General features: G+C 42.6%; 1 protein-coding gene across 1 annotated transcript in view; it reads left to right on the top strand.

Moving 5' to 3' along the window:
* Positions 1–17,002, top strand: part of SLC9A2 (solute carrier family 9 member A2) — an 85,616-nt gene extending 68,614 nt beyond the window's left edge. The window contains exons 8-12 of the mRNA XM_060027226.1: positions 6,871–7,032; positions 11,042–11,138; positions 13,368–13,499; positions 14,952–15,042; positions 16,067–17,002. Of these exons, the coding sequence (XP_059883209.1) occupies positions 6,871–7,032; positions 11,042–11,138; positions 13,368–13,499; positions 14,952–15,042; positions 16,067–16,437 (853 nt within the window). The 3' untranslated portion in view covers positions 16,438–17,002. The remainder of the gene's footprint in view (positions 1–6,870; positions 7,033–11,041; positions 11,139–13,367; positions 13,500–14,951; positions 15,043–16,066) is intronic.
* Positions 17,003–26,188: the final 9,186 nt, after the last annotated feature.

Below are 26,188 nucleotides of genomic sequence, written 5' to 3'. Positions count from 1 at the left end.
AGGCTCCACAGGAAGCAGGGCATATTGACTTGTGTTATTTTTCAGAGTTTCAAATCTTTCCTGCTCTGCCATAGTATGTCCTTTAAGGTAAAGTTTAGCTGTAATAGAGACCTGGAACAATAGTAGCTTTAACAAGATAGAAGCTTATTTCTCTCTTACGTAAATATCAGGTAGGCAATGTACCTTTTTTTTTTTTTTTTTTTTTTTCCGGCACGTTGGCCTCTCACTGCTGTGGCTTCTCCCGTTGCGGAGCACAGGCTCCGGACGCGCAGGCTCAGCGGCCATGGCTCACGGGCCCAGCCGCTCCGCGGCATGTGGGATCTTCCCGGACCGGGGCACGAACCCGCGTCCCCTGCATCGGCAGGGGGACTCTCCACCACTGCGCCACCAGGGAAGCCCAGCAGTGTACCTTTAATAGATGAGCTACACTCCACAGATTACTCAGGGTTCCAGAACCCTTCCATCTAGTTGATTCCACCAAGAACCTCCATTTTCAAGGTTGCCTCTTAAACCAAAATGGCTGCTGCAGCATTAGCCATTGTGTACACATTCCAGGAATAAAGTCAATGAAGAGACAAAGAATATGTACTAGCTTCCTCCTAACCAAAGTTATCAGAAATTCCACACAATTTTTCCAGTTGAATCGCATGGCCTGGCCTTGTATGACCCGGACTAATTATATGGGCGGCTGAGGAATGCAGTCTGTTTGGTTAAAAACTGGGGGCTCCATTACTATTTGTTCTCCCATATATGTTGAGGGGCTTTGTCAAATGCAGAACTCCAGAGCACCTGAGGAGATACATAGACTTGCCAAAATAACAAATATTTTTAAAGCTACACTTCTCTGGAAGATTATGTGCAGTTACATAGACGTGTTTCTCTCTCTCTCTCTATTTACATATGTGTATATATGTATGATAATTAAGATTCAGTGCCTCTCTTCAAGGATCTCATAGTTGAAATACAAGAGGTAGACAGGCCAGGTAGAATTAGGTGCACACTTTAATATATTCTGAAATACAGACTTATGGGATCAAGAAGTAAGGATGGATTCAGACAGCAGGGTTAGGGCCAGTGGGGTGCCGGAGGAGCCAGCTCGCATGGGCTGGTGGGAGCCGACTGTATGTATCTCCTCCCTGATCTAAGTCCAGTGCCATCTGCCTTGGTGGCTTGAATCAGCCATGGTGAGAGTGTGCCAGGTGACTGACAAATGCTGCAAATCAGGGCCTCTTTTTTTCTCAGAAAATAATTTGTTAACATTCACCGGCACATCACTGGTTGGGAAAGCCTTCTGAAGGTGTGCATTTCAGCTGGTCCCTGAAGAGAGATGGACAGGCTCCAAAGGGTACTTGGTGGTCCTTATCACCCTCTTGTTTTTTCTTTTCTAACTTGCTAACAGATCTTCCCCACTGCTGAAGTTGACCAACCTACCAATTCACGTAATTGAACATAAGTGCATTTTTGAGGGCTTACTGTTTGCTCACATGTTCTGACGTGATACTGGAGTACATGAAAAGTGCAAGCCATAGACTTGAGCCTTTAAAATTTTGCAATATAATAAAGGCAACAAAACAGTCACACAGGAAACAGGTGTGTGTGTGTGTGTGTGTGTGTGTGTGTGTGTGTGTGTGTGAGACATTGGTAAGTAATGAGTTGCAGAGACTATAAGGGAAGGCACAACCTTTGCAAGCCTGACCACATTGTTTACTAATGTAGAGAGGCCCCTTGGATCTAGCCTGACTTCATAACTGAAGGAAAAATATTTTGTATGTATGGACAGAGTACCCAGTTAGCCAGATGGGGGCACATGGTAATAAAATAAAGCAAACTGAATTCTCCATTGTAAAAGTATGAAACAAAAGGCCGTTTATCTTGGGCAGTATTCACTTTCTGGGAGGCAGGAGGTAGAGCAGAGAACCCTAGCTCTCTGCCTCATAACTTTCAATGTTACCCTGTTTTACGTCCCTGGGACCTTCCTTGTCTCCGCCAAGCCTGTGATACAGGCTTTTCTGCCTCTTGTTCTCCGTTGTTTTCACAGACAAGCGTTTATCCATCTTCCGTCTCCCTTTCAACCCAACTGCTTTTCTTTCTCTCGCATCCTGTCAGTCCTTTCCTGAAGTGGTAAGTGAGCATGGTAACCCAGAACAGTTTGTTCTTTTCCTGAGGGAAGATTGGACTAAGGATTTATCCCACTCCTTCTACCTCTACAGGGGGAAACCGAGACGTGGTGTAAGAATCAGGTCTCCAGGCCCTGGGGCAGTGGTAGGTGATGGAAGAGGTGAATGCTGTGATCGTGTGGTTTGGTCTGGGACTCAGGTGAAGGACTGAATGTCAGAGAAAGTCCGGCTCCATCCTGTGTTCCCGGCAGAGACACTTTATATGTAAGTCTGTTCCAGGCAGACACCTACAGGCACCAGGCTAATTGGACTACGAATACTGGGTTGGCCAAAAAGTTTGTGTTTTTCCATATGGAAATACCCGAACGAACCTTTTGGCCAACCCAATACTAAATGTCTGAAAGGTAATATTGTTACATGCCTAACATTTTTCTCTGCAGTGTATGTACTTTATTCAATAATTTTATAGACCCTTCCATATTTCCATGCATGAAGTTTTCCAGGTAAATTGCAAATAATTTCCTGGATTGTCAATCACACTATATGTGGCAAGTAGAGAAGAGAAGTTACTATGGAGGGATTTGGTGCTGGTACAGGCCATTTTTAAAATCAGTTCTCCGATCTCATTTCTGGTCTGTACGTAACTGTTGATGTTACTAAAAATGGCATAAAAAACAAGTGATTGGTTTAGGTGTGTTGGGTATCTTTCCCTTTCCTCTGAAATCCTTTTATTTTGGATTTTTTTAAAAAAATAAATTCATTTTATTTATTTATTTGGCTGCATTGGGTCCTGGTTTCTGTGCAAGGGCTTTCTCTGATTGCGGCGAGCAGGGGCCACTCTTCATCACGGTGCGCAGGCCTCTCACTGTCGCGGCCTCTCCTGTTGCGGAGCACAGGCTCCAGATGCGCAGGCTCAGTAGTTGTGGCTCATGGGCCCAGTTGCTCCGCGGCATGTGGGATCTTCCCAGACCAGGGCTCGAACCCGTGTCCCCTGCATTGGCAGGCGGACTCTCAACCACTGCTCCATCAGGGAAGCCCTATTGTGGATTTTTAATGGTCCTGCTAGAGAATTCTTGAGTCATTTGATCCTTTGAGAATGAAATGAAAGGGTCATGCAGTAGGGAAGTTTCTCACATTTGGCAAAAGTTGTCTAATGATAATGAAATAAGTCACCTATGTGCAGCTTGGCACACATGAAAGGTATGGAAATGAAGCAAAGAAAGAAAGTGTACTGGGCTTCCCTGGTGGCACACTGATTAAAAATCTGCCTGCCAAGGCAGGGGACATGGATTCAAACCCTGGTCCGGGAAGATCCCACATGCCGCGGAGCAACTAAGCCCATGCGCCACAACTACCGAGCCCGCGCTCTAGAGCCCGCGAGCCACAACTACTGAAGCCTGTGCGCCTAGAGCCCAGACTCCGCAACAAGAGAAGCCACCACAATGAGAAGCCCGCGCACCACAGTGAAGAGTAGACCCCGCTTGCCGCAACTAGAGAAAAGCCCGTGCACAGCAACAAAGACCCAAGGCAGCCAAGAATAAATAAATTAAATAAATAAATTTTTTTAAAAAGTGCACAATTCCTACACTACATAGATCAGATGTCATTGTCTTTAATGTTTATTCGTCCTTTTGTGGATCTCTAGTGAAAAGCTAAAACAATAATACTAATGATAATAATAATAATAAAAGTTTAAAAAGATGTTGTGTTGTTGCCAGGTGTCCTGGTTCAATGAGCTTCACATGAAATTCAAAATAAACGTAGAAAAAAGTAGACCCAGTGTTTCGTGCAGTGGCCAGTCAGTAGCAAAGCCCTTTCAGGACGAATCTGTAATTATTCTTAGCCCTCCGGTATTTGGAACAAAGGGCTAGCACCAAGGATGTGGGTTAACATCGCTTCCTTTCATAGCACAGGTGTGCCTGTAAACCTCTTTGGGCTTATGGGGATCACTCTGATACATTAATTTTTTTCTCAGCAAATACTTAACTGCATGCTGATTCACTTGAATATTGGCATAACAGTTATGTAACAAACCAACCCAATACTCAGCTGCTCAAAGGAACAGTCACTTGTTATTTAAGTACTTGAGTCAGGAGGCTGAGAGTCAGTTGATCTGGGCTGGGCTTGGCTGATCTGGCCTGGTCTTGCTCCTGCTTCAGAGGGTTGGCCAGTCATCAGCTGATCCCGGCTGGCCTTTTCTGGTGTAGGTGGGGTGACTTAACTCTGCTTCATGCGACGTCCACCTTTGTCCTGCGGCTAAGGAGTCACTCTACGTACACATCCTTCTCATGGCGATGTGGCAGCACAAGAAGTGAGCGTCGATGAACAAGCCCATTAATAGCCTCTGGTCTCATCATCGTGTCTGCTAATAGCCCATTGACCAAAGCAGGTGACATTATTCAGCTCAGTGGCAGGAAGCTGGACAGAGCAGGGCACCTCGGCCACGGTGGAAGGACATTGCCAAGTAACTTGATATGTTACAGGGTGTGGATCCAGGGAGGAATTGGGACCAGATGATCCAGTCTGCCTACGTGCTTACGGTGCACCTGGCACTGTTCTAGGCACTGGTGAGACAGGAAAACAAACAAACAAAACAAAAAACTGCCCATATGGATCACTCTAGTGCTAGGAGACAGAAAATAAAATAAATGAGTACATTATATAGCCTGTTAGAAAGTGATGAGTGCTATGGAGAAAAATATGTCTGGGAAGTAGAATAGGGAGTTCTGGGAATGCAATTCTAATGGGATGGATAGGAAAGGCTGTTTTGAGAAAACGACTTTCAAGAAAAGACTTAAAGAAGGTCTGTGAACGAGCCCTGCAAGTGTGCGGGGAAGAGTGTTCTTAGTAGAAGGAATAGTAAGTATAGGGGCCTGGAGGCGGTAGCAGAGCTGGCACATTTCCAGGACAGGAATGACCTCAGAGAGGCTGGACCTGAGTTAGAGCAGCACAGCGCTGAGAGGGGCAGGTCCAAATGGTGCAGGGCCTCCAGGTCATTGTACTTTTACTCAAGTCAGGAGTTGCGTGGTTTGACTTACATTTTAACAGGATCACTCTGGCTTGTGTTGAGAATAGACCATAGGAACACAGTGGTGGAAGCACGGAGACCAACTGGGTCCCTGTTGCAGGAACGCATTGAGAGATGATAATGCTGGGACCAGGGTGATGGCAGGAGAAATGGTGAGAAGTGGTTCGATTGTTGTGTGTATTTTAATGGTGGAACCAACAGAAATTGTTGATAGAATGGAGGTGGGGTATTACTTTGCTAGAGCTGCTTATGACAAAGTACCACACGGTGGTGGTTTAAGTAGAAATTTATTTTCTCATAGTTCTGTGGGCTAGACGTCCAAGAGCAAAGTGTCAGTAGATTTGGTTCCTTCTAAGGCTGTGAGGGAAGGCTCTGCTCCAGGTCTCCTTCCTTGACTTGTAGTGTCTTTCTTTTTACTGCTTCTTCACATGGTCTTACCCCTGTACATGTCTGTGTTCGAATTTCCTCTTATAATACACACACCAGTCACATTAGATTTGGGCCCACTAATGGCCTCATTTTAACTTAATCGAAATACAGTCACATTCTGAGGTCCTGGGAACTAGGACTGTAACATATGAATTTTTAAGGGGACACAGTTCAGGCCATAACATGGAATAGGGGAGAAGCAGGAGAATCAAAGGTGACATCAGGGTTTTTTACCTGGTGGAGTCGTCACTAGCTGAGATGGGGAGGACTTGGGAGAAGATCCTTCTGAGCACGCCAGGTTTGAGACGCCTATGAGATGTCCAAGTGGAGATGCTGAGCAGGGAGCTGGACACTCATTTCTGGGGTTTGGGAGAGGGGCTGGAGTTGCAGACACAAATTTGGGAATTTTGGGTATAGAGATGCTGTTAAAATCCACGAGGGGGCTTCCCTGATGGCGCAGTGGTTGACAGTCCGCCTGCCGATGCAGGGGATGCGGGTTCGTGCCCCAGTCCGGGAAGATCCCACATGCCGCGGAGTGGCTGGGCCCGTGAGCCATGGCCGCTGAGCCTGTGCGTCCGGAGCCTGTGCTCCACAATGGGAGAGGCCATGACAGTGAGAGGCCCACGTACCACAAAAAAAAAAAAAAAAATCTACGAAGCTGGACAAGACAGGAGAGTGAGTGGAGGTGGAGAAGGGGACCAGGACTGCACCCACTCCGACATAAGAGGAGAGAAAGAAGGAACAGAACCAACGCAAGAGGCTGAGAAAGCAGTAGGAGGGAACCCAGGGGAGTGTGGTGTCCTGGAAGATACTGTTTTAAGCAGGACAGGTCAGGAAGGACTAGCAGTTGACCACTGGGTTTATTTCGTGGGGGTCACTGATGACCTCAGTATGAGTAGCTTCAATGGACAGTTAGAGGCAAAAGCCTGATCTGTGAATGTTCAAGAGAGAATCAGAGGAGAGCAATTGGAGAAAGGAAGTATTAACAACATTTTTGAATAATTTTGCTGAAGGGGGAAGCAGAGACATAGGAAATGTAGAAATATCTGCATTTTAATCTATAATTAGTGAATATTAGATACATGTATGTTGTGGCTATATACAGAAATATACTAATATGTGCTCTACATATCCATATATATTCAGGTATGCACATATAATGATCAGACTAACTAAACACTGCTATTAAATTTCTTCCCTGGGAGTAGTGGAAATGATTTTATTGATAAAACCAGGTTTTTCTTCTTAATCCGTGGCATGTTAATTAATCAACACTTTGCTTTTGTTTATTTCTAGGTTTAAGAAGTTTGATGACAAGTACCTGCGAAGGCTTTTGATTCGGGAGAACCAACCCAAGTCAAGCATTGTGTCTTTATATAAAAAGCTTGAAATAAAACATGCCATTGAGATGGCAGAGACGGGAATGATAAGTACTGTCCCTTCTTTTGCATCTCTGAAGTAAGTCCTGTTTTGCAAATGAAAGTTAGTATTACTAAGTATGTCTTTATAGTTTTGTGAAACCAGTAATAACAGCAAATTTGACTTATCTCCTAACATGATTCCTTAAGACCTCACAGCAGCACAAGATCCTGGTTAAAACGTGAAAGCCTGGAAGTGTGTCCATTATGTTATGTTCTGTCATGTCACATCACACCATGTTGTGTTATTGCAGAGTGGACCAGTCAGAAAGTACTTTGTCATGTTTAGGATGATTATGCCTTTATGATATTTGCTTTGGGCAATTCAGTGTGTTCTGAAAGTAAAGCCTCTTTAGCAAGCATTTTGAAATGGAATATTTTAAGGTGTGTTATAATTTGCAATTATAAATATGCATGTAATTACAAAGCTATTTCCTCATGGATTATTTGCAGAGTCATAGTTTAAGTCTTGGAAAGATCATCAGTGATCATCTCGTGCAGTGGTTGTCAACCCAGGCTGTACATTAGAAAAACTGTAGGAGCATTTCAACAATACGTATGCCTGCCCCCACCCCCGCCCAGACCAATAAAATCAGGATCTCTGGGGTTGAGGCCCAGGTATAGGTTTATTTATAAGTATATAATACGTGTATGGAAGTTTCTAATATGCATCCAGGATTGAGATGCATTGACCTAGTCTGTCTCCCTAATTTTAAAGATGAGGAAATGAAGACCCAGAATGTAGAGACTTAAACGTCTTACAGCAGACTCTTACAGCAAATCCATAGCAGGACAGTAAATACTGTTAGCAGATTAGCAAACGAGTTTATCATGTAAGCATCATTCCTCCTCTACACAAAAATGACAGATTACGGGTTCCACTGATTTCTTCTTTCACCGATGAGCCTGAATGAAGCTCCTTTAAGCTAAATGTCACCTAAATCAAAATGCTATCTATGGGACGGTTGAAATGAGAGAGGAAGCTCCAAATCACACCCGACCTTATAAACTGTGATTTTTACTAGGACTATAGTCCCCTGTAAAAACTGTGGTAGTTTACACAACCCAGAATAAAAAGAAGGTAGTGGTCAGGATGGCTCAGACATAAAGGCATTATACTGAATTGGAAATGGTGGTGCTTGAGCAGAATGACTGCTTTATAGTCCCAGCTCTGCAAGTTACTCACTGTGTGACCTTAAGCTGGTCCATCTGTTTCCCTGATGCTGAGTTTCTTCAAGTAGAAAATGGGGCTAGACTTGATCCTACAGTTTACTCTAGCTTTACAATTTACGATCTTTCTTATGCACTGTTCCTTTTGTGCTTGCAGCAAGCAATAATTCAACTATCCAGCTTCTCAAAAGGGAGCCATTGCCTTTGTGGTCATAGAAGAAGGAAATCTCACTTTTACCTCTGTTCACAGTTCATTTTGAAGCCAGTGGTAGAAGCCAGTAAAGGCAAACGTTTAGGGTTAGGGAAAGTAGGTAACAAAATTAATGGATAGCTACATAGCTGGGTAAATGATTGCCATATTGACCATTCCACCTCTCCTGAAATGTTTTCTTTAGAGGAAGATAGAAGCAAAAAAGGAAGGCAATAGGGAGTCATATTTCTGGCAATAATGAACCGAGGGCCAGACCAACTACCTTCTGAGAAAACTAGAGGTAAAAGGACAAAGTATGTTTCATCCAAAGTATATTTTAAATATCTGCTTGAAAGCTGGAGAGTACCCTTACAGTGAGGAATTTCTTGGCCAAGAGTCAAAAAAGCGGGAAGTTCAAGAGGATAGAACTGGTATTTGTTGCCATTTTCTCTCTGGAATACAGAGAATGTATCTGAGACTCTAAAAAGCTAAAACAGAGGTTTTGACAGACTAATTGGTCTTAGAGAATAAAATGGGAATTCAGAACCTACGAAGAAGGAGGAGAATTTGTATGTCCTCAGCTCTAGGTTTTCCTTCAAAATCCTACACCTTAACCCTCAAAGGAAAGAAGTCCAGCCTAGAATTATCTCAATTCATGATTGTTTAAATCATCAGAGACTGAGATTGCCTCTATCTCAGCTGCTCAAGGGAAGTACATTTAAATCTTCTCTGGAGGAAATAATATTGTAAAGAGCATTAAACTATCTTCATGATTTTTTTTATATATAATGTCTAGCACTCAATCCAAAATAACCAAGCATATGAGTAGACAAGGAAATGTGACTGAAAATATTGAGGAAAAGATCAACAAAACATAGAGTAATAATAGGCACAAAGGGGATTCAGATAATTGATTTATCAGACAGTGACTTTAAAATAGAAACAATAACATGTTTAAGGAAAGAAAATGGCATTGACACTTTTGGCATCCTCATGGAGACTATATAAACAAAAAATATCTAAGTGGAATATTTGAGCTAAAAATAAAGTAACTAAATTTAGGATCTCATTTGGTAGGTAGAAAAACAGATTAGACACAGCTGAAGAGAGAAGTGATTAAATGGAAGATAGGACAGAAGGAAATAACCAGCATGAAGAAAAGATGAAAAAGAAATATATGGGATAATTTCATATATATATAGTGAAAAGTTCCAGAAGGAGATGAGAGAGAAATTGGTAGAAGCAATATTTTAAGAGATAATGACTGAGAACTTCCCCAAATAGATAAAGGATATGAACTGTGACAACCCCAAGCAGATTAGATAGGGAGAGAACCAAATGAGATACCTGCTAGTAAAACCACTAAAAGTAAAAAAATACAAAGAGAACCTCTTAAACATACTCAGAGGGAAAAAGAGACTTATTTTCTTCAAAAGAGAAAAAAAACCTGGCAACCGATTTTTCAGCAAAACCAGTGGACACCATTGGTAGCTTCAAAAATTCTGAAAAAGTGTAACTGAACTTAGAGCTCCATATCCTGCTAAAATATCCTTCAGAAAAAGTAGAGTTAAAACTTGGGAACTTCCTGCGCTTAGGAACACTAGACAGCACTTCAGAGCTATGCTTGGGGACCATTTAGAACAGCAAGATCACCCATAAAAAGCACAAAAATGTGAAAAACATGGCACTAAATAGGCTGTGAAAAGGACATTTTTTTTTACAGCATGAGAGCTGAGACAAGGGGGCAGATGAGTTTGACCTCATTTGGGAACGTGCATGCCCAGCGACTCAAGTTTTTCTCCACTTTGCACATGTCTGTGAATGACTAGGACAGTGCGATGAGTACTGATAATGTGTTTATAAATTTTAGCAAGTAGTTGAGCTTGCAGATACGGAATCCCTGAATAATGAGGATCAATTGTATGTACATACATATTATAAATGGTGTCTTTGTAAATGTTTCTAAGGAGGTATTTAAAAGAATAGACCATAATAGCAAAATGCAGCTAAAGTTTTTGTTGGGGAAAAAAATCCTATATTAATTTATGGAGTATTAGAAATAATAAAGTGATAGTATTGCAAGTTACTCTGGTCTTTCCTCCTTAAATAATTGCATGAATAGACCCTGAAAAAACTTGTGCATGATTAAACTTGTATGAATGATTTTGACACTGAAATCAATATTTTAGATTTTTGAATTATTTAAAAATATTGAATAATTCCTAAGTGTTATTCTTTAAGATCCTTCTTCTTTTTTAAAAAAATTAATTAATTAATATTTTATTTTTGGCTGCGTTGGGTCTTCGTTGCTGCGCGTGGGCTTTCTCTAGTTGCAGCGAGCAGGGGCTACTCTTCGTTGTGGTGTACGGGCTTCTCATTGCGGTGGCTTCTCTTGTTGCACAGCACGGGCTCTAGGCACATGGGCTCAGTAGTTATGGCTTGTGAGCTCTAGAACTCAGGCTCAGTAGTTGTGGCCAATGGGCTTAGTTTCTCTGCGGCACATGGGATCTTCCTGGACCAGGGCTCGAACCTGTGTCCCCTGCATTGGCAGGCAGATTCTGAACCACTGTGCCACCAGGGAAGTCCCAAGATTCTTCTTCTTAAATGATGATATTATATCTCTAAGAAAGAAAATTGATGAATTTGATACATGCTGCATAGTAAAATATTTTTTTCTAAACTTTCACAGTGACTGTCGTGAAGAAAAAATAAGGAAGCTCACACCTGGTGAAATGGATGAAATTCGAGAAATATTATCAAGAAATCTCTATCAGATCCGTCAGCGAGTAAGAATAATTTACTTAGCAAAATATGTATTTGCCTTTGGCTAAAAATATGCCTTCAGATTAGATGCTGTCCAGTTACAGTGGCTGTTGTCCCACCGTCATGCACCCTCAGCAGGTCCCACACCAGACACTTCCTTCCCTCAGACCCACCCCAGGGTCTGTCCTTTTAGGGTACTGCCCTCCTCCCAGACATCTTGGTCAAGGCTCTAGGCTGGAGACCCAGGGAGCTGGGAGTTCTGCTACCAAAGGATTGGAGATTAAAAAAAAAAAAAAAAGTGTGTTATCTAATGGTGAGGAAAGCAATTGATTGCTCTTTAAAAATTTTTTTAATGAAATAGCTTTATTGCTTAGAAGAAGCCTTTTAAAAATGTATTTAACCTTCTTTGTTGTTCATAAAGTGCGATCGTTTCTTCCTTTCCTGTATCTTCTGAGTCACTTCCTTCAAACCATTTCCATTTTTAACACCTCGTTCTCATAGTTTGCTAATAATACAGTTAACAGTGCATACAGTTTGCCGAGCCCCATTTCTCTGCATCGCGTGTATTACCTCTTTTAATCCTCTAACAAGTGGTGTTATTATTGTCTCCATTTTACAGATAAAGAAACTGAGGCACAGTGAGGTGAAGTGGCACAGGGACACAGCAGTTGTCAGGGGTCCCAGTCACTCACATCAGGGTCATTTCCGTGGCTTCTTAGCTGGCCTCCCCACAGACCAGCCCGTTCCATCCGACATTACGGCTGCTCCATTCTTTTCCTCAAGCCCCTCTGAACGCGGCATCCTCCTATTTAAAATGAGACAAAGCAGTCATGGCTTTCAGGCTAAACTAACTATTCTTTCAGCCTTTGGGATCTATTTTTAAGTTCCCCTTTCTACCTCTCCCTCAGCCACCCAGACACCCACGGAGGACAGGTCTGAATTCATTCCTTGGACTGTGTTGCTCTCCCCTGTGTCTCCACTTGGAATGTCCCACTTCTTCCTGTCAGTCCATCCATATTCTCCAATTTTTAAGGTTTCCCCAACGCCCTCTATGTTGTTCCCAGACCTGTCTTTGAATGGGATAATAGCACTTAGAGCTCCTACGTGCCACACAGTTCTAGTACCGCCTTTCGTGATTTAGTTATTAGTTTCTTAGCTTTCAATGCCCAACTAAGATAGCCAGTTCCTCAAGGCAGGAACTGAGTGCTGTTCTGCATTACTTCTGTTTATCTCTGCTAGGTCTGATATAGTTCTGGGGATAAGGGTATTCCCAAGAAGTACACATTATTTCTATCAGAAAATGAATTTAATTACTAAATACAACTTATTTTAGGAAGTGGATTTCTCTAGAGCTTGTAAAACTAAAAATATTATGCCCTGGACAGCCCTCGTTTATAAATTGTATGGCTTCAAATACCAGGACATGATGATTACTGAGGGAGCCAGCAGCTTTTCTCAACTTGAAAAGAAGAAATGTTCTTGACTTAATAGAGGGTCATGGCGCCACCAAGTGGCCCAAAGTGGTTGGTTTCTGTACTAGCAATTACTATTCAATAGGGAAGGTATGAGTTGACTTGTGTTTTTCCCCAGCCACTACTGATGGGTAAATATAGACAGGGTACTTCAAGGTAGTCGAAGGTGCTTGATGAATGCGATCATTTTCTCATTTATAAAGATCACACTTTGCAATGAAAAAAAAGTATTCACCGACTCTTATTAGAACATGAATTCTTCTTTTTTCTTAAGTAGAGGATTTTATTTGGTTGAATCAAATACATAGTTATTGAATACATGTGTGGATGTATGTATTGACTATATCTATGAGTAGAACAAAGCACTGTATTCCCTGCAGAAGATACAAACGAATAAAGTACAGCTCCTGCTCTGACACATTTAGACAAGACCACCACCATCACCATCTTCATCATAGCTAATAACAGTAGGTAATATCAGTTGAGCACTTCTCTGTGCCCAGCACAGTTCTAAGGGTTTCTGTGACACCGACATATCATATATCTCTACAAATAACTTGAAATTACTACCACTGTTACCCTTAAATTGAGATTTGGTAGAACATGAATTCGTTCAAAATTTGAAAGAATGTTAACTTCTATACTTCTTGTTTTTCCCCTCTGCACATTCATTGTTAAGTACCTATCAGAGGTACGAAGCCAAAGAAATGGAGTAAAGTTTTGGAATTTCCGGGCAGTGATCATCGTTTTTGTAATACGTTGCTTGTGTTTTCATTTCAGACTTTGTCCTACAATCGACACAATCTGACTGCAGACACGAGTGAGAGGCAAGCCAAGGAGATCCTGATCCGTCGAAGGCACAGCCTTCGGGAGAGCGTTCGGAAGGACAGCAGCTTGAATCGGGAGCACAGGGTAAGGGGGCTTTGTGGCCCTGGGACGCAGAAGGCGCCCAACAGCAAAGCCAGGATGGCCCTGGGGGGCTGATTCACAGGAATCCTGGGATGGAGCTCATCATCACGTCTTTCCAGACGTTGCTCGGACACCTATCACCTTCCAGACACTGTCTAGGCACTTGGAATACGTTGGTGAACAAAATGACAGAGCTCTTTTCCCTTGTGGAATTCACATTCTAGTGGGGGAGAAGGCCACCGGGAATGGACAGAATAAGAAAAGTATCTGTTATGTTAGACGCAGTAAGTGCTGTGGACAAAATAAACCTAAAAGGGCTGAGGAAGGAGATTGGGAGGATGGAGAAGGGTCATACAGGGTACAGTTTTTTCCTTTTTTTAACATCTTTATTGGGGTATAATTGCTTTACAATGGTGTGTTAGTTTCTGCTCTATAACAAAGTGAATCAGTTATACATATATATATGTTCCCATATCTCTTCCCTCTTGCGTCTCCCTCCCTCCCACCCTCCCTATCCCACCCCTCCAGGTGGTCACAAAGCACGGAGCTGATATCCCTGTCAGGGTACAGTTTTAAACTGAATGGAAGGGCCAGGCTTCATTTGGAGTCTTGACCTTTCCAGGGAGAGGGTGCAGCCTGAAGGGGGGCTGCCGTGCGTGCATGTGTGGAAACTTCTAGGAGGCCGTGTGTGTCTGTGTGTGTGTGTGCACGTGCGCATGTCAGGGGAGTTTCAGATGCTGTGTGCTCAGCATTCGACTTGGCCCAGGGCATTGCCATAGATAAGGAAGCCACTTTAAAAGGATATTCTGATTGATTGATCGGACATAGCAGGCAGTGCATCTCATTCTCAATAATGTTCTATACTGAGCTGTCAGAGACCAAAACGGTTATGTGTGAACAATATTATTTTTTTTTACATGTGAAATGTGGCAGCATCGATTAAAAGTTAAAGAAACTAGAGACTGTGGCTTTGGATGCCACAAGTGCCAGCACGTTGGCTATAGTAATACTTTCTGTTCTGTCATTTTCAAGATTTGTGAAAGTAAATACAACTTAAACATGCTACATTTTTCATGTATCTTCCTCCCTATCCATGTAGGTTCTAAGTCTTTTTTAGCAATGCTTTTATAAGTGGGTGTTTCTGTAGCTTTTCTTTAAGAAAAGCCGGTGGTTTTCATACCTTGTTCCTAAGGGTCCCACTTCATTTCTGTTTTCCTTAGTAGTACTGATTTCCATGATATTTTAGGAGAGGTTTTACCTATTTTAAATAAAATGACTATTACTTGGAAATTTATTCCCCATCCCTACAGCTCCTCACCCAGTAGTTTCGGAATCTAGAGCTAACATTTTAATTTTTAACACCAAGGTTAGGTTTGACATAGAATTCTAAGCCCGTAACATACAATAAATGACATGTGTGTCATCTAAACAAGGTTTTCTATTTTTTTTTTACAGGTTTCCACCTCAACCTCCCGATATTTATCCTTACCAAAAAATACAAAGCTTCCAGAAAAGCTACAAAAGAAAAAGAATATTTCTAATGCAGGTATTGAATACAGTTGGAGCAAAAAGACTTTAAACTTATTTATTAGTGTTTATAAAATAGAACATTTTTCCTTCTCTTTTAAGGACAATGAATGAGTTCAGTCGTTTGCAAATCTATAGTAATAATTTGGTGACCTTTTATTAGTGTTGCATCCTTTTGGAATGGCGTTCCGTGCACGTTATATGTAATTCAATCAGTTATTTGATTCTATTCGATGTAGCAAAAGCAGATGTCACTGTGTGTGGCTGATGAACAGGTAAACAGAAAGCTGTCAGTCTTCAAAGGTTTAAATTTAATTCTGTTACTCTTACAACATTTCTAACTTTAAATGTTCATAATAATTTTAATATATTTTCATAAAGGCAACTATATAATTGACTTCTGGCTGTAATTATTAAAGCTTTGACATGACGGCTAACATCTCTTCATTCGATGGTAATCTTTATGTAGGTTGCAAGCCATATTGGTGTTCTGACCATTTTATGAAAATATAAAGGAAATAAAGCTGTGCATGAGATTGTACATCCTAGATCAAGACAAGAGTCTTCATAATAGCAGCTAATTACTGATCTGTTTACCGTGAGCCAGACACTGAACTGAGCCCCCGGGGCCGTTCTGACGGGGCAGGTGAGCGCACAGCTGCCGCCAGGTGGTCTCAGTTTGACATCCAGCTCCACCACTTACTAATATCTTTTGAACCTCGGTTACTTCATATGTAAAGTGGGTGGTTATGAGGATTCAGTAGGTTAATGCATTTAAAAGCGCTTAGGACAGTGGCTGGCACATGGGAAGCTCTTCAGAATTAGCAAGAGTACACACTTGTGGACATGCGTGCTCATGGGACTTATGCACGCGCCCAGGACTCAGCTGGAGTCGGGGTGAGCCCTCTGGCCTCCCTGCCCGACCCCCAGAGCCCCAGGGAGGGCACAGCAGGTGCCAGACCCACAAATGTATTGGCCAGTCGCCTGTAACACCTTCTCCCTAAAAGGCCCGCCCACGCTGTCCTTCTTTTGCTCTCTGGCAGGTGGCAACAGCAGTGACTCAGACCCAGACGTCGGGACCACCGTCCTCAACCTGCAGCCCCGAGCCAGGCGCTTCTTGCCAGAACAGTTCTCAAAGAAAGCCCCCCAGGCCTATAAAATGGAATGGAAGAACGAGGCAGATGCTGATTCCAGGCAAGCGCAGCCCTGCAGCTCCCCAGCTGCCCACAGCAAAGAGGGGGGCCCCCAGGCCCCAGGCGTGCTCTGCCAGCCCCTCCTCTCCAAAGGCCACTTTAGCTCCATGCGGGGCGACCACATGAACGAAGGCATCCGACCCAAGGCACCACCTAGGCTGGTCCGAAGGGCATCAGAACCTGGAAACCGGAAAGGTCGATTCGGGATTGAGAAGCCTTAATGGAAATGGCCAAAGCAGACCTGGGGGGACCGGCCCTGCCCAGCTGTGGCTGGTTACCCAGCAGCCTGACACAGCAAGGGAATCCACTTCCAACCCTCTATGCACCTAAATACTGTCCTTGGGCGGTAGAGCCATGCCTTTGATCCATGGGGCGAATGCTTATCCCAAGAAGCAGAAAATCAAAGAAACAAAAGCCCCATAACATGTCTCATAGGACCTGTTGCTAGCAGTTGTATTCTGTGCAAGCCTGAAGAAAAAAAAGCCACGTGTGCCTTTATTGAACTTGAAGGACAGAACTTGAAATTTTTAACACACCCTTGTTGGTGAAAGTTTTAATATATACATATATGCCTCAGATTTTATTTATGAAAAAATATGTATATCTGCAATTAGTTTTTCAGTGAACGGCACTGAAAATACTCAGAACACCTTTCCATGGCATCCAGGGCAGCTCCTAGAGGATGGGGGGCATCAGCTCAGGGTGGAGGTGTTTCCTGATCCTGAGCTGACGCCAGTTGGTTAAGGAAGAGCACGGCACGGAGCAGAGACCCCTGAGGATGGCAACAGCCAGAGCATCTAGGCAGAACCTCGTGGCCTGGCTCCCAGACTGTAGCGCCTATGAAATGATGAGAGTCAGCTGGTTTTCAATTTGTTCCTCGTTCTACCGCGTGTTTGGGGTGACATCTAGATTCCATCTCCCCGTCGTGTTTAAATGGTACAAAGAGAAGGGCTGTGTGGGTGACACCAGCTTATGCCAGACTCAGAGCCAGCTTGTGACAAAGTCTGGCCTCACGTGGTGGGTGTGGAGATGACAGGGCAGCGCCTGCACAGCTGGCTGCCGGGTTTTCTCTTGTGCAATACTGGGAGGAGGATGCAGGAGACCCCCTGTCACGCCCACCTGCAGCCACCTGCTTTAGACCTTTTCTGTAGCACATTCTAGAACTTTGAATCCAGGACAGAGGCTCCAAGCAGACAAAGATAAAAGTAGGGATAAACAATATTCCAATGTTTAACCAATTGGTGAGAATTCAGGTTTTGAATTTTATGCAGGAAGCACTTTGGAGAATGTGGGAGTTCTCTTTTTTTTGCACTAGTCTGTAATTTCTTACCTCTCCCCCCTCAAGAAAGTAGTAGCTCAAATTCTTCATCTAAAAACGAATTCTACTCATCTGAGTACTTTTTAAAAGTACAGCAGAAAGACAAGAAGTGGAACATAATCATTAAAGATTAATATTGGAATCTCTCAGACGATAGATTTTATTGGCCTGTCACTCTTCCCAGAAAAACCCCCTCTTTAAAACTTGACTAGAACAAGACTCAAAATTTCTGGGTTTAGATATGAGATGAAGCCACTCATGTAGTCCCTTGGATTCACATTGGAGATACAGCAAAGGAGACAAGCGACCACCTACAATTGCTGGAAAAAGATGAATAAATTAAACAAAAAGATCCGGTACTTAGAAATCCTCAGCCGTAAATCTTATCCCTTCCTTCTTCCTCCACCAATGTGAAGTAAATCTTCTACCTTTTTTTCTCATGTTCTAAAATCTTGGAATACTGCTAGATTGTTGGGCATGAGACAGAGGGAAGGGTAAACACACAAGGTACAAGTTCAAAAAGTGCACGATTTGTTTCCCAAACTCTCCCAGGTTGATCAGTGGAAAGCAGTGTAGACGTAATTTGAAAACTGCAAGTTTAGGACCCTGTGCCAAAATTCTTAATTTTAAATGGAAATATTTATATATAAAAAAATATATATGTATTTCATCTGCTGGAAATAAATTAAAACTGACTTTTAATTTAGAATTTTCATTATAGGACTATGATTCACCAAGAGATGTGATGTATATTTTTGAGAGTTTGAAGACTAAGTTACAGTTTATGAAATCTGAAAAGGAAGCTGAGATGTAAAATTATCTTAAAAATGAATTTCCTGATTTTTCTTGGTGTCCTAGATTAATAAATATTAGAAGGAGTCTAACGTTCTGGAACGGAAGGAGAAAAACATGGAAATGTTTATGATGATACTTCTTGTTAAGCACGTAGACCAAATTCAGCTTTCACCAATTAAAAGTCAGGTAAAACACTTGGATGACATTGTGTAAATTTCTAAAAAGGAACACTTATGTCATTTTATCTTTATTATGAGTTTAAATTTTTCCTTATCTGTGGAATGATAAAATCGATGAAAAAGAAATTTGACTTTAGTATTTTCTCTGTACCTTCTTTTTATGAAATTATTAATTTCTAGACACTACAGGAGGAGAGGGTATGGAGTTGAAACCCTTTAGCTAAATGTCACAACAATCTAAATTTCTGCAGTACAGAAACCTTCCTGCCCTTGTAAATAATTCCCTTGTTTCAAACAACACTTGATCCGGCCAGAGTTCCACTGTGATTGTGGAATTTTGATGGGTCTTTCATATTTGTTGTCAAAAAATTGATTTGAACTATTTACAAAGTCAGGGCTTATTTCTTTATATGTGATGCTAAGGCTGGTTATTGGGAGCAGTTCTGTCAGTTAGCAGGCGATTAGAAGTTGGCCCCAAAGTCTGACACTTTTTGGAAACATGTGTTTGCTGTATACGCCCCCAAATATTCAGGGTGAAACTCCCTTCGGCTTTTGCTAAGTTTTGGAGTCGGGGTGTACCGTTTTACCTGGTGGCGGGGGGCGGCATGTTTCTTTATATAAGAAGCGAGAAGCAGTTACTTATTACATGTCTCAGCACATTTTGCATCTGTTGCATTGCCCAAATCATGTTTATGTTAAAACTGGCATTTCACAAACAAGTATGAGAACTAATATTTTATTAGTTCCAAGTGCATACTTTACTCTTTCAAGGGTGATTGAAGGGTTTCTTTGTGCAGTTGATGTAGCTGTGACATTATCTGTTGAGGCCTGAACAATGAATATTGATTCCCTCCGTCAGCTTGAATAAGCCAGGCTCATGAATCAGAACTGTCTGGTGATCTGGGATTTTCTGGTTCGTTTTTTTTTCTCCACTCTTAGAGCAAAATGGGTAGTTTGCTGGGGTTTTTCTGTTTTTTTTTTTTATGTGAACCAATTTTTTTCAGTCTTTATTGAATTTCTTACAATATTGCTTCTGTTTTATATTTTGGTTTTTTGGTGGCAAGGCATGTGGGATCTTAGCTCCCTGACCAGGGATTGAACCCGCACCCTCTGCGTTGGAAGGCAAAGTCTTAACCACAGGACCGCCAGGGAAGTCCCAGCTTGCTGGTACTTTATATCCCACATTTTAACCAGGTCCTTTCTTCAACCTACCTGCAAGGCAAGTGAGAGCCCCAGCTGGTAACTGCTGCCTGGCAGGGACCATAGCTCTCGTCCACGATAAATGACAAGAAATGACAGCTCCCTCTGGAATTTTTCCCAATGTCATTCACTCCCCACGTGGCTGACACCCTCAGACGGTTGGTCAGCAGATGGTGGCCAAATACCCAAATGGTTAGTTAGTTGTCGAGTGTTTTCAGTGTTCTGCTGGCACGTCATTTTCCAATCCCGTTTATATTTCTAGTTTTCTACAATTCTTTTTCAAATAAAATTCTACTTGACTACCTCTAAGAACAGTCAGTAAACCGTGGGTAGTTCTCATACCGGTCTGGTCAGGGAATGAGTTTTTCTGTGTGCAGAGTTAACCTAGCTGCTGTAAATGGACGGTCACGTTTCAACCCGCATGGCCTATAGATTCTTCTGGATGGCTCGGGACCTCTCAGTCTGTCACAGAGGTTTTATGGGGACCCGTCGTCCTCGTATTGTAGGGTGGAGAAAGTCCCTCCGTGAGATGCCCAGCCGATTTAATGCTGGACATACTGGTGGTGACTTTTCTGATTTTCACTTCTGTAACGGAATACTTTGAATTAAATATTCAAATGTTTTTCCCCCTTTTTATTTCATTGGGTCCTGCTGAGTCATAAGTACTAGTGGTAACTGAATTTCTAATTTAAACGAGGCTTTTTTTCTACTTAAATTTCTAATTTAAATGAGGCCTCCAGTTACAGTATCTGCCAAACAAATTGTATGTGTGTACGCTGACAAAGGAGTGCTTCTCCTGGTTTCTGTGAAATGTCGTACACAAGTTTAAAATATTAAGTTACACGGAAATGTTTAATTAGTCACTATGGAGAAAATCATACATCACATGAAACTAGGAAAGCCCCAGAAATTCCAACTTTTATATTTATACATCAAAACCATTCTCATTTGTACTAAATGGGGTCATGAGAGCTGGAATTTGTGAAAGAAGAATTTTTAAGAGTATTAAAGTAGTTTCAGGGCCTTCCCTGCTGGCGCAGTGGTTGAGAATCTGCCTGCCAATGCAGGGGACACGGGTTCGAGCCCTGGTCTGGGAAGATCCCACATGCGGTGGAGAAACTAAGCCCGTGCGCCACAACTACTGAGCCTGCGCTCTAGAGCCCATGAGCCACTACTACTGAGCCTATGTGCCGCAACTACGGATGCCCACGCACCTACAGCCCGTGCTCCACAACAAGAGAAGCCACTGCAATGAGAAATCCGCGCACTGCAACGAAGAGTAGCCCCCGCTCTCCGCAACTAGAGAGAGCCCGTGCGCAGCAACGAACACCCAACACAGCCAAAAATAAACAAATAAATTCATTAACAAAAACAAATAATAAAATATATTTTACACATGAGCCACTCTTCGGGAACATAGTGTTGTATGTACATGGTGTTCACTCACTGTGAGACCAGCTATTTAGACCAAGGTCACAGCTGATCAATCCCTGGGACAAAACTGACCATTCTGTTTGTACTGCACGAATGACTGGACGCCGAGGCCTCAGGACCAGCATGGTGCACTGGAGGGCACACAGGAGCAGGAAAGAAGGGGCGCATCAGTGACAGGTTCTGAACTGCAAACTACTGCGTGGTGAGAAGTGGCAGTGGCGAGGTCAGCTCTGGATCTTTCTACCCCCTGCGGTCGGTGTACAACCCACCACTCCTAGTGGCTCCTCCGTCTATACACTTAAGTTTTATAATTGATAAGCCATGTAGTTCAAAAAGGCCCAACTTCAAATAGAATCCTAAGATCTGAATGGATTTGATGACTGTCAATTAATTGAAACAAACAAAACTGGTAATAACTTCTGTTTACATTCTTTTCTCCTAGTACAAATTTGGTAGGGAATCATGGGAAAAACATGTTACAATTTAAAAAGCAGGCTCTCATTCTGACTCAGCGAGTCCTTTCAGATCCAGCCACGCAATCTCTTCAGGCCTATGTCTTCTCAGAGGTCAACTGAGGGAGAGAGATGACCGAGGGATCCTTCTTGAAATAAGGGCACTGCCAGTCCTCACCATCTGCACACTTCCTTTTTGGTAAACCTCAACCCCCTATTTTACTACAGCCGTGATGGGTGGCCTCAGAGGCGTAGGGTTATACTTTCAACATGTGTTGCCAGGTGGAAGAGGCCTTACCACCAATGTGCTGGAAAAGAACTGCAAAACGCCGCAGGAGGAGCCTGTAAAAAACATAAGTGATATCTATAAAATCAGCTAGACCCATCACAAAAATGGATGAAATTAACAGAAAAACATTAGGGAAAAAAAGACCATTTTTAAAAAGTAAATTACCCCATAATAATTTTTCAGATGGAAGAGTAAATTAATATAATTTTTAGTAAAAGGCCTTCAGAATAAAATGGAGGGAAAGCAGGAGAGAGACTAGAGGCAAAGGTCACCCTTAGGGACCTTGAGAGAGTCCTTCTCACCCTGCATGAGGCGAGGAGTCATGACTTCTCCATGACTATAACATTAGGCTACAGGTTCCCGCAGGCAGGAGTCCATGCCTAACCAGCTCCCCGGAGAGGCTCAGTAAGTACCTGTGACGTCACAGGCGGTGTGGGGCACGGGGGTGATGCTATACCTGGAAACCTCTCTGAACGTACGTAGTCTAGGAAAAGATGAACTACATTTGCTCCAGGGTTGTACTCTGAAATAGTCTGAAATTCATTTCATCCCCTTTTCAGTTCACCGTTGGATATTACTTAGCTAAAAGACTGATGTGTTTTCAGGTACTTAGTTCAGGGGGGTTGAAAATCAGTGCCCTGAAAATGTGCAGGATTGCTCACCTACTATTCCAGCAACTGCTGGACTCGCTCCAAAAGACTTGACACGAAGGCTCAGTAAAGGGATGACCGTGCTCACACCAAACAACTCCTAAGCAACAAAACGCTCATTAACGCAAATTGGAAACTGGGCCTGGGTGTCTTTAAAGTGGTGATCCTAATTATAAACTGATTTAAAAAACCCCACAGTATCTAAAATTTTGAGCAAACAAGAACTCAAAATTGTATTCTACGGTAAGCTATACTCATCAAATTCAAGGAATCAAGGAATCCAAGCACAATGTGTAACAAGAGCTGCCACCTGTAAATGCCTGGATCGCCCTGAGAATCCGTTTTAACTTTAGCTTCTTTGTCACTGATCCTTAATATTCAAGGGGCATGTACTACATGCATTCCTCCAATTTAAAAAATGGGGAGTAATGAAATGAGCCAAGAGGGAGGGGTAATGCGTATTTCTGAGCAAAGCAGCGCCTGTTAAATAATGTGAAATTCCTCCCGGAGTCAAGGAAGGAGACCCATGTGCCGTCTATAGCCTGACGGGGTAAGACCTGAAGGGAAAGTCTCAGTACAGCAGAAAGGAGAGAGAAGGCTGATGTACTAGGGGGTGGCCTGCCGTTCTTCACTAAGGCGCAGAAGGTGCATGGGCCCTGGGGTCAGAGGTTTTCAATTCCAGCTCCATCACTTACTAAGCGTGTGCCCTTGGAAAGTTATTTCATGTTACCAGCGTCGGTGCTGCCATCTGTAAAAAGTGGGGATAACAGTACCTGCGTGGTAGAAACGGGATGAACATTAAGAGACATGATGGCTGAGGGAGGTCTGACACAGCAGAAGTGGAAACGTGTTCTCTTTCCTTCAGTTCTGGGGTAAGTACTGATCGTTTGGGCTAATACTCGAGTTAGTAGAAAGACATCTTTTCCTTTAAGTTTTGTTTTCCTTCCTCTGTCACTTGGTTACCTGCTACAACTGGTTCAGGAGAGGAAAAACACATCTTGCACACACACAGAGAGTTTTCTTTATATTCAACCCAAATTCCTTTTCCTGTAATCCTGGTTAAATAGAAATATCTTTTTTCTTCCACAATTAATCCTTTGCTTCCTTCTCTTGGTGGCTGTACATTAACCTAACATAGAAACACGAACTTCCAAATACGCTTCTTAGGGGCCCTTTTCCATGGTTACAGCTTTAGATGGCCATATACTTAATATCCAGTGACCTTAAATAGCTGACACGTTTATAATACCAGAACCATGGCTCATTATTTCAATTTTAAGACTACTTAAAATTTCCTCTGTTTCTGAGCCAGTTTCTTCTGGGCTTTACTATCAGCTTTGCCCCATCAGCCTGCTGATGATTTATAAGACTCAAAATACATCAGCTAGCTGTTGAATTTTCTGGCTTTTTCAGAAAAGGAAACTCAATTGTCCAACAAGATTCTTTTTCCCAAAAAAATTCCCAGTACCACTTGTCATTTATTTCGAATGATTATTCTAAATAAGAAGGGGAGGGGAAGCTGTAAGTAGTCAGGCTGAAATCTATAGGAGGTAAATATGAAAACGGCAACTCATAACAGACTTACTTTAACACTTAGCCTGAAAAATATTATCTTTCTCTAGCCGGCTGCTAGCTCTTTCCTCTCAGGAAGTTCTGTTTTAAAATTGACTTCTCCATGACTATAAAAGGCAGCTTCTCCCTTCTTCTGAAGCCATAGCTTCTTCAAAACCACCCTCTTTTGAGTGCACTTCAAATCTGGCAACTGGTCATGTGCTTATAACCATTGATAAGGAAATCAGGTGAGAGGGGACCACTTAAACCCTTCTCGGGGTACATCTACCTCTCTCAGTGATATCTGATGAACACATTCTAAAGTTTTAGGACCCTTTTCAGGGTAGGAACCCAAATATTCCTTGATTAGTGGATTATCTTTTTTTTAAAAAAGAATTATCACCTGACTAAAGCTGATTAAATGGAATCTAAATCTCTCCGGGTATCTGGAGGAAAGAAAGGACCGCAATCATAGATCTTAGCATCATCTTAGGATGCTAATCAAAAAGTACCTAGAGGGTCATCTTAGTCTTCCTTCCTGAACAAACTAAAACCTGGAAACACAGATAAGAGCTAAAAACAAAACATTTTGGCAAATGCTTTCATCTTATTCCTTTCCTCTTCCAATTGGAAACCATCTTCCTAAAAGTCTTAGGGGTCTTTACATCCCTAGGTATATTAAAAATAACAACTAAATTATGTATAACATTCCTTAGATGTTAGCTAACAAAGAGCCTTTAGATTCTTCAAGGATACCCAAAGTGGCATGTATTTTAATTGTTTACAACGTTTTCCATTAAAAAATTCCCTATTCTCTTTTAACTCTGGGAAATCTTACATTTTCTCCTTAAGATATTAGAGACCTAATGCTTCTTTCTAATTATTAAAATTATTAAAACTTTCCATCAGGCTTGCTAGATTAGGCTGTGCCATGTGCACAGCATGTAGCCAACATACGAGAAGCTTGGAATATTTAAATCTGTATCGGAAGGTCATAGTGAATGATCTGCAAATTTATTTTAAAAATCTCACACTATTTTGCCTTCTCGTCATGTTGGTCTCCAAAACTCTCTGAACCCTGGTCTGGACTTTCCAGGTGAGGGTCCTTTTCATCTGGCAGAGCCAGATTCCAGTACCATCTGAGTTAGGGTGGTCCCCATCCCCTACCAGAGCATGGATGACACAGAACTCCCTTTCCAAATTTGAAGAACCACCCACAGGGGACGGTTCTGAATTCTGGGTGACTGGATTGGAAGGCTGAAGAGGCACCACATCCTGAGACTGAACTAAGATTAAAGAAATGGGATCAGAAGGAGAGCCAGGCTCTGAACCCAAGCACTGAGCCTGGGGTGGGGTCTGCCACGGTAACTGGAGACAGAGAGCCTGGTGCAAACGCTGCCCTCCCTGGGTGTCTCATGGTTCTGTGTCTAAGGGATTTGATGAACATGCTTTCATCGTTGTCTTAACAACTACTAGCTCAACATTAAACTTTACAGACTGTTGAACACCTTGCACTGAGGATGGGGAAGGAGGCTGTCTCCCCACTCCTCTCCTAGCTAAGCACAGCTCAGCATCCTAACTCGAGTCAGGCATCAGACTGGGGAGTCGTGATCTTCACCTGCATCTGGGCAGCAAACAGTAATTCCTCTTTGCCAGGACCCAGTGCCCTTGGGGACCATCTTCAAGGCCTCAGAAGGCAGCCTCCTCCCATTGACACTTAAAACTGACCAGCTCCTTTTGTCTTCAAGATGAAGTCCCAGGCCCAGCAAAGAGGAAATCCTCCTGGGTCCTTGTCCCAAGGCTGCCCTAACCCGGATTAGCTCACAACCAGGGCAACTGAACCAGGGCTAGACTTGGGGAAAGAGGGGTGAAGAGGCAGATGTAGGGTTCCCGCATATAATGGCACAGGAATTACCAACACAAGCTCAGTTAGTAATACTGCAGGGTCTTCCCGGTTGGGAATGTGTATTACAGTGCCTGGAGCTCCATGACCCCTACCCCGTAACAGGTTTTCATAAATTCCATGAATAAATGGAGGGCCAGCTGGCTGGATGGCTTACCCTACCATACACTCAGTTTTCTAATCTTCCCATTCTACATGGGA

Source organism: Delphinus delphis, chromosome 12 (assembly GCF_949987515.2).
Source record: "Delphinus delphis chromosome 12, mDelDel1.2, whole genome shotgun sequence".
In the NCBI taxonomy this organism is placed as follows: domain Eukaryota; kingdom Metazoa; phylum Chordata; class Mammalia; order Artiodactyla; family Delphinidae; genus Delphinus; species Delphinus delphis.
Note: the sequence above shows the minus strand (reverse complement) of the source record. Positions and strands in the feature narration are given on the sequence as shown.